The 9,760-nt window shown below is 34.6% G+C and overlaps 1 protein-coding gene across 1 annotated transcript in view; it reads right to left on the reverse strand.

The window, feature by feature from the left end:
- Positions 1–9,730, reverse strand: part of LOC112558540 (sister chromatid cohesion protein PDS5 homolog A-like) — a 33,154-nt gene extending 23,424 nt beyond the window's left edge. Inside the window, exons 1-8 of the mRNA XM_025229036.1 lie at positions 9,511–9,730; positions 8,514–8,632; positions 5,712–5,906; positions 5,360–5,446; positions 4,773–4,870; positions 4,087–4,213; positions 2,819–2,899; positions 2,341–2,481 (exon numbers count right to left, since the gene is read on the reverse strand). Of these exons, the coding sequence (XP_025084821.1) occupies positions 2,341–2,481; positions 2,819–2,899; positions 4,087–4,213; positions 4,773–4,870; positions 5,360–5,446; positions 5,712–5,906; positions 8,514–8,615 (831 nt within the window). The 5' untranslated portion in view covers positions 8,616–8,632; positions 9,511–9,730. The remainder of the gene's footprint in view (positions 1–2,340; positions 2,482–2,818; positions 2,900–4,086; positions 4,214–4,772; positions 4,871–5,359; positions 5,447–5,711; positions 5,907–8,513; positions 8,633–9,510) is intronic.
- Positions 9,731–9,760: the final 30 nt, after the last annotated feature.

The following is a 9,760-nucleotide window of genomic DNA, read 5'->3' on the forward strand; positions in this document are numbered from 1 at the left end:
TTCTTCAACATAGGAAGGCTTCCGTTTTATAATCATTGAGTTTAAGTTTGTTTGTTACCATCCAGTCTTTGACTTCATTAATACAGGTTTCTATAGTGCTGGTATAAGAGTGAGACTCAGCCGGTGAAGTAGAGCAGTACAGCTGTGTATCATCAGCTTATGATTGATGAGAAACCTTGTGAGACTGGACGCAAGATGAAAATGGCTTCATATACAGAATGAACAGAACTGGGCCGAGTAATGAGCTTTGAGGGACGCCACAGGAAAAACAAGCTGGGCAAGATGTTTGACCATCAATGAACACAGTCTGCATCCTATCAGTGAGATAGGAGTTGAACCATGCTAATGCAGGTCCAGAAATCCTATAGAAGGTGTGTAAGAAGGAGCAGAGAGTGGTTGATAGTGTCAAATGCAGCAGACAGGTCCATTAGAGTTCAGGCAAGGTCAGATAATGTGTCGGTGGTCACTTTAGAGTAGTTTCAGTACTTAGAAAAGGTATATATGCTGAGCATGGAAGATGAGCTGGTGTTCTTGTAAGTAGGCCCAGAGCCGTGTCAGGCACCGATATCGAGTCCAAGGATGATCAAATGTCCAAAAACTTGTTAGCAAAATAGTCACAAAACACTTGTGACAGTAGTGAAGCAGGATAGACAGTGGGCAGCGGCGTTGCCTTGCTAATTCCAGTCATTTGACTGAAGATATCAAAAAGCATCTTAGAGGAGATGCAATTAATTATTAGGGCCTGAAGATATGACGTTTAGATCTTGTTGATATATTTTGCAACGCTTCATGGCATTATAAAACTCTTTGTGGATGGGAGTCCAGTCTTCCGCCAAACACACTCAGCTTGCCAGGGAGTATGCTTCAGGTCACGGAGCTCAATACGGATCTGTGAATATCAAAGTGCATATTTGGAGTGGCGCATCAGACGTCAAGACACTGGAGTGTGGTCATCAACAGCTCTACATAAAACACATTTCAGTTGTTCAGCAGAAGGTGGTTGGAGCAGCGCCATTTGCAGTTGTGCTTTGAATGTGAGTATATCAACACTGTGTAACGAGCAAGTCTAAAAACTGGCACCGATGATGGGCATACGCAATCAAGATCAATCAAAATGCAGTATTGATCAGATGTGAGATCTTGAGAAACATCAACTAACTGCACTGAGTTTTAGAAAATAGAAAACGAGCAGTAAGAATTAGATCTTAAGTAATGGTAGAGAACGTAACCATTCCAGTAAAATCCACAGAACCAGAAAACAAGGCAATTACAAGCAAAAAAAACAAACAAAAAACGGTAACAAATGAAAGTTTAAGAGAAACAAATGCAACTTGAACCAAAAGAACTCTATTATATATCATTATTTAATTTAGAAAAAGACCAAGTTATTGTTTAAAAACATGTTAGCAGTTTAAATAATTTGAGGTGTAATTTAGTGCCAAATAAATTGCAAACACTGTTTCCAAAACGGTCAATTTCCTGATAAAATTCATTTTGCTGCAGATTAGCCAAACAATATGTAACCTTACTGTATGGATCTAAATCATCTCTTTGTTGTGATCCGGGTATCACATTTCAAACCAGATATAAGGGCACTAGGAGTCTATTACTACAACACCTCAATCGCAGATCCAGGCACATATATCTGGGTTTTACAATTACAGCAATAGCCTTTGATCATGTGGAATGCAGAAGGCCTGACATTTTCACAAAAGTTAATATACTAGAAAGGTGCCATACACAACTGTGCTTTCATAAGCTGGATATTGCTGGAATGACCAATAAAATAAGTAGCTATTAACATCAAATATTACCAAGAGAGCCATATATTGCTGGAACAAAATAGATACACCAGCTCAGCTGTCTACTCTAAACAGAGCCATGCAATTCGTCTGTTGGGCTTGGGATGATCTGACCTTTTAGTCTTAAGATGAAATGGAGGTAAGTGGGGCAATTTGACTTTTGCTGCATGGGCAAAATAACTGGTGACCTGTGAAAACACTACATGTGCATAAGCAGAGACAGGGTAATGGGAACAAAATTGCTACCAATCACTGCTAAATTCTTTTCAGAAACTGTTAGAAAAAAATATACTGTTTACTTTGTAGCATGCTGCTAGTTATACGTCATCTGTGCAAACCTGGTTATCTAACTGTAGTAGTTTTACAATGGTCAGTACCAGCTGTGCCAATCATCAACTATAAAAATTAGATAACAAATAAACGAGTGTATTTCAGGTGCTGAAATTTCCAGAATATATTTTTATTGTCTCTTTCTACCAGAATCTGTTTTAACTCAGCCTACTCAGAGAGGTCTTTAAGATAGCAGGCAAGATTTTACCTTGAGTTTAAACTCCAACTGAGGAAGCACCGCAAAAAGAATGGAGGGGGACACTTGATTCAGCTCATAAATAAGCTCATACAGATGATTTGACACTTCACTCTCTGATGTTTTGCCCAACATAAGCATGTTATTGAAAAACTGCAACAACAAAAAAATTAATAAATAAAAATAATTATCTGCAGCATAACATGTGCAAGTCATAATTTGTAATGACAACAAAATAGTCAAATCTTTTATTACATATTAAGTGGGGTTTATTTATTTTTTTTTTGGGGGGGGGGAGGGGAAACATAAATTCAGCGCATCAATTTATCATTTTAAGGAAAGCATAAACATCCACAGAATTATACAGATTCTGGTTAATATTCGTGAATGATAATAATATTAAAAAAATCTTTCAATCCCAGAATTTCCATCACACTCTCTTTCTAAACAAAATGTCTAAATATATTCATATAAAAAGGTTAACTCTTACAGCATTCACATAAGGCTCAATGGCATTGCTAGTTCTGCGAAGAAGATCTTTAGCCATTCCATATGCAACTTTGTTGTGACCCTAGAAAACAAAAGAAAAACAATAATCATGCCAAGGATTAATAATAATAAAGTGAACCTGTAATGCAGAGCATCACAACCAAGTCAGATCGCATTTTCTGCAAAGAACAATAGTGATAAATGAACATTAGGTAACAGACAATGGATGTAGAGGCACACTGAACAAAAAGATGAAGTACAAGAGTGGAATGTAAAGGAATGGATAAGATATGGAGGGATATAGTTACTATAAACAGTGTAGCATGAAGTCATTACATGATGGTTAACAAGACACAATATTGCAAAAGGAGTTTAGTAATTCAGATATAGCACAGAGAACATATATTTTCTGAGAAAGTTTGAATGTGGCCTTTTTTTTTTTGGGGGGGGGGGGGGGAAGAATTGGTGTTTTACGCCGTGTCAGCAACTGAGGCTATATTACGGCAAGCAGCCAGCCCTGTAAACAGATGCCACGTGCAGAGAAAGAACAGCGTGCCCGAGACGAGAAATGAACTCAGGGCAGCCAACCTTCACTGTATTGGTGACAGGCGCTAACCGTTGCGCCACCGGACCGCTTAGAAGTGCCAACAGACAAGATTACAAAAGATTACACATGGAAGTATCTAGACAATGGGATAAAGTGAAAAAGGGGCTGCCAAAATTATAATTAAAGAGACGGCTGGTCATTTGCATATTACGTCATGCCATTAACTAAGGCTATATCACAGCAATATAATTTAAAGAAACAAATACTACAAGACATGATATGAAATTTAAGAAGAAAACTGCAACATAAACTACCTTTCATTTTCCAATTTTTTCTTTAAATGTCTCAAATTTAATGTGTATTTTTATATAAAAAAATTTGTAAATATTAAAAAATTTGTAATCCCTTACTGCATAAAGAAAATTTTTTATGAACAAATTTAAGGTAATTAACTCAAAAATCATAAGTCTTTTTTAAAATGACAACTCTAACATAAGATAACTCAAAACATACTCAAGGGATTTTAAACTAAATAATTCGGAACAGACTGTATCATCTACTAAACCAAATGGAATGTAACGTAGACAATAAATTATATAAACAATATTTCCACAATAAACATTGGCTTTAATCAAAACTGCTGGAATCAATGAGGATGAACTGTAGTCTCCCTCCCTCTTTCCTCCCTACATACACAATCTCTGATAAAATATGCAGCATACCCGTCTTGGCTCAACCATGTTCATAAGAATGACATCCAGAAGCTCCTGGGAGACAGAGTCCGCTTCTACAATTAGTGGTGTCATCATATCAAGCATGAAGTTCTTCACTTTACTTGAGTGTTTGTCACTGCATCATAAATCATACACAAGTATATATATATATCTGCCCCAGTGAGTGAATCTATCATAGTTATATTATCTATAATATATTCAACACTCATTTCTCCACCTCATTTCAAGTTAACAATAATTATAAATACGAAAGAAACACTTTAACCTTTGAAAAACTGTTTCCCCACACCACACAGACGAAGAACTTTCAACTGCAATTTAAAGATTGGACAAAACACTTGGTAGCAAATTTTTTAAAATTTTAATTGTTGTGCCCTAACCTTTTATTTATTGGGTCAGTGAGATGATAAAAGTACATGGCACCTTTTTTTTAAAATATCTATAAAGGGTGGTGCTGATCTCCTTTCCCTTGCTGCTTTACCTTCCCCAGCCTTCTATGGTGTCAGGTACCACTTCCCAAAAGTTGGGTTAATTGGGTGAAGATCACTGCACCACATGGGTATCAAAGAGAGGCACCTCTGGGTTTGGAGGCCAGCGTTCTATCTACTCAACTACTTCAATTTCCCAAACAGACTAACCAGTTGTGAAGATGTAAAATAAATAAATGTGCATACCTTACGATAGAAAACATCAGCTTGAATAAAGCACAAAATATTTCCTGATTATCATCCAGTTCAAGGCAAATATTGAATGACTTGACCCATGCCAGATTCTGAAACATTCAATTAAACAATGTTCATGTCTAATACAGTATTTTCAAAAGATCATGAAAACTAAGAGATTCAAAACTCCCCAAGCACATATTCAGGTTCTAATTCTTTCTATTTCTACAGATAACTTTTAAACAAGAAATGTTAAATGTCTGCATTGCATCTTGCGAAATTCAACTAGTTAATACTACAAAAACTATGCTATATATGAACACAATATATAAAAACCAAATATAGGAAAAGGTAATATAATCTAATAACTGAAAGTAAATAAGCCATTTGCAATTTTCTGGGTCTAGGGCAGGCCAATGAAAGGCAGAGCCTAACTCTTTATTTTATCTGCCCAGACTGGGCAAGGAAATCAGTAAACTGTTTACACACACGCCACCCACGTACACTCTCTTAGACTCCACACACAATCTCTAACATATGCTAAAGAATTTGTGGAACTTTAGCACTTTACTGTCTCAGACAGATGCAGTGATTCTTACCTCCAAAAGATAAAAGTATCGCCTGAACGAAGGAGAATCTGGATCTTCAAGTCCACGCAACTGTTGTATCAAGAACTTGAAAATTTCCTGTTATAAAATATGTCTCATTTAACACTAGTTTAAAAGTTAGAGCTACACACCAGATTATTTATGTGCTAAGCTGATGACACTATACCCAATAAACACTTCACCTTTTCCTGCTACATGAAGAATAAGCCTTTTACATGATAGTGCCCATTAAGTAAGCAGATTTCATGATACTAGTGACAATCCTGATTTTGTGCTTATAGATATACATATATATTTTTTAATGCTGCTGGAAATTATAAGGTCTACTATGGTGATAATTTACCTTCAAATGATCCTGATCCCTGTATGGAGCTTCAGGAGCAAAGATTCTGAAGACATCAGCTATACAACATGCAATCAGCAGTCGGACATCTTTGCTAGGATGATCCATAAAGAAGTCAGAAGCTATGTAAAGTGCAAGGCTAGAGTACTGTTCGTTGTCATCTTGGCCCATGTCCTGAAAGGCACGGGCCAATAACTGTAAAAAAAAAACAAAAAAAAAAACGAAAGAATGTTAAACACTTGGAATCATATTTGATGGGTCAAGGAAGTTAAACTGTAGCAGCCAAAAGCCAAGTCAAAAATAAAACAAAATCCCCCGCTTGAAAAGAAGTGACAAGATTATGAGGGCTTTTTGCTATATAATAATCTTGTACAAAGTAAACCAGAAAAAAGAGGTGATCAACCTAGCAATGTGGTTTTCATACTAAAAAAAAAAAATCTACAGTTTAATTTGACACATTTTCTAATAAGCGAGCCGTTTTTAAAAATGGTTCATTCATTCTGGTATCAACATGACTCTAATTTTAATGGCACAAAGTCTGCTAATGGATATGAGGAGTTGTGCAATAACAAATATACTTCAAATACAATGACTACATGCATATGGATGAATAACAAAAGGAAAACAAATCTCATATGATTTTATTTCACTTGGGTGGGTAAAAAACAGAATGGATGATTGCTTTTGTAAGTAACAATGGAGACATCACCAGTAAATATACAGCTTTACATGACTTCAGTTAAGTACAAACAAAAAGCATTCTTTGGTTTGCTGCATTCTCTCTTGAAGTCTTACACTAAAAATACATTAAAGATTAGACCTCAAAACAATTTATTAAACTGTCTTCTAAATGCTCGTTCTTAATGTTATTGTTAATTGTAATCTTAATTGTTTGATAATAAACAATGACAAAAAAGTATTTATCTTTCATGTCTTATGCCATCTATTAAAAATATTTTAAACAGTGGGACTTCTGACCCCCCAATCATTTACATTTCTAAATTCCTAGGCAAATTTTCTTTAAATGATTAGTTGATCTCTAACATAATTTATACACATTTCCATACAATGAGTAAAACAGTAAAATAAAAATGGGTGAATATTCATAAGTATTCACTGTGACCCTGTCCTGACCATATGCATGCATAACACGTGCATGTAATTTACTTTGTGTATGAGTAGCGTATGCTGTAGAAGTGAGCGCATCTGTTTTATGCGAATAGGGGTGCATGGCTGTTAATGATTTAGTCTATGTATGATTTATGCAAGTGCTATGAAAGGCACTACATAAATCCTCATTATTATTATTATGTATCAGAATTATACCAAATTATATTTAAAATAAATAGAAAAATGGCATTTATCCTTCAACACAAAAACTTCAATACTCCATTATATGATCTATAAGGTTTTCTATATGGAAACCACTGAAAATTAAAAATATATATGCATCACCTTGAAATAGTCAAAACTTCTGTATGTCTTCATTTGTTAGAAGATGCTTTATTTTAAAGTGACAGGTTACCACAATGGCTTCATCCAACAACCCACCCAGTGATTTTCACAATACTCAGGCTTTGAGGTTTACTACTCATTCAGGACCTTAAATGTTAATGGTCATCTTAGAAATAAAAGACTAGACCTTTGACAACAGTGACACCTGAGTATATTCAACTGCAAGGCCACAACCATATTTCTATTAGGCCTATTTATGTAGTTACTACAATTACATCATAGTGTTAACTGCATAATGTGCACAGGTGAGACTATCCATTAAAGACTGAATACAGCGTACACAGCAAACATTTTCTCATATTCTAGTGTTACTATCTAACACCTAGGCTTTTTCAACTGCACACTGTCAAAGCTTTTTAGTATACCAGTGCAAAATGGTGATGTACTTCTGCAAAAAAAAAAAAGGAAGAAAAGCCCTAAACCACCAACTATTTGTCAAAACTGATCTAAGGAGGCGACAAGTTCCAACATTTTTCAATACTGAACTTGCCGCTGTAATGAGACTTAACGACCTAGCGAGAATCAACGATTCTTTGAGGTCTATGCATGTGCTTAAGGTCACAGTTTATGGAAGTTTTTCAGGTCATTTTCTGTAAGACTCAATGTCCGGGGACTATATGGTCTATCCACAGGCAGACACTGAGTCTTGTGGTGCTGCTGAATGGGTGTCTTCTACGAAACATGTCTTGATAGATTAACAGACATTTTCGTGCATTTGCAGAAAATGACCTGTAAAAACTTCCAACTGTGACCTTAAGCGCATATGCAGACCTCATGGAGTCGATTCTCGCTAGGTCCTTGCGTCTCTTTACACTGTCAAGCAGGAAAATGCACTCTACAGATTTTGTATTAAATTAATTTAATTTTTTTTTACAGTTTCATATTATTTATGTTCTGAGAATAATGTTAGGTCAATAAAAAAATCTGATCACTTAAAAAATAATAATAAAATTACACTTCCATAATGATGGACCAGTAACGGAGCTGTTGTAATACACAACTGCTTATACGTTTTAACTTCATTTTTCTGGCATTATCCAAACATCTTTATTTTCATTATATACATACTTCACTCTTTGTGAGAATGGGAAGATCTACAGTATTCCTTAATGTTACATAGCTCATCATCTTTTACATGATGTACAAATTTCCATACCTACGGAGTAATCTACTATTCAGGAAGCTTATATAACACTCACTTCTTAAAAGTAAATTAGTTATATATTAAAAAAGAGACTAATTACACAACTACATATAAGGATGTAAGGATATAAAGAAAAATGTCACCTTCAAACGCTTGATCAGTTCATCTTTGCCTAACTCTTCTGTTAGTTCTTTACATCCTGGTGGGTAAACAACTTTGCTACCCTTAGCGATGTTCTTTGCCATTTTGTCTCTCAGCGCATCTGGAAAAAAAAAAGTGTTAATTAGGAAGAATCATATGTAAATTAACTTTTTGAACTTTTTTATTTTGATAATCAAACTCTGTAAACTTTCTTATCATGAACATTTTAAAAACATGCTTTTGTTTCTGTGAATAATCCTTACTTTTATTTTAACTATTTTAGCAAATTTGAATGTAATTTCTATTTTTAAAAATATTTTACCTTCAGATGACTTTTAAATTAAAACTCAATTTCAATTGTGTTTAGAATGTATTTAGTAATGCACATTTTTATCGATGTCAAACATATTTCTCACCTACATAGTCATTTTCAAAGAAATATGTGTCATGTTAAGGTTATTCCAAAGCAATTCCAAATTTAATCTTAGATTACGTTACTGCCCTCTTTATATGCAGACTTAAACCAACAAAAATCATGCTTTGTAATATTGCTGCATTCACTTCTCGTTCTCCTTCTTATTTGTTTATTCATTTCTAACTTCAATAAACTCTAAAATAGCAATAATTATTTCCATAACACAACTCTAAAACAAGATTACGAACACCCTTTCGAATATATTTTACACTGAAAACTATTTTTCTATTTATCAAACTAACACTGTAAAACAAGTGTCAAAACACTACAACACTATATCCCGCAATAATGAAATTTTTGCCAATGTATTATTTTCATATTATATATACATATCACATTCAATAATTCTGTGACGAGTACTACACAGATTAGTAAGAAGCAGCCATTTTCTATCCTAAGCGTCAGGAATAACAATTTTTACTTGAACTCATAAGTGAATCTGGTTTCTGCACATAAACTGTTTCACCAAAATAAAGCATCTTAATTTTTGATTACATAGTATGCATATAAAGCAAACTGATTACCTCAAGCATGAGAAAACTCCACAAAAATTAACAATACTCCAAGCAATAAGGTGTAACGCTTACCCGCGCGAAAGAGTGCGCTTTTCTCTAACACGACAAGATCCTCATTTCTGATTGGTTTATCAGCTTTTTTTAGAACGAGGAACAAGAGCAATAACAATCACCTGTTTCGTACTTGCTAAACAAACTTTAAAAATGGTATCATCAAATATAAGCAAACTAAAATATTTAACTCGTCTTTAGCAATACG

The sequence above is a fragment of the Pomacea canaliculata genome, linkage group LG3, assembly GCF_003073045.1.
Source record: "Pomacea canaliculata isolate SZHN2017 linkage group LG3, ASM307304v1, whole genome shotgun sequence".
Taxonomy (NCBI): Eukaryota; Metazoa; Mollusca; class Gastropoda; order Architaenioglossa; family Ampullariidae; genus Pomacea; species Pomacea canaliculata.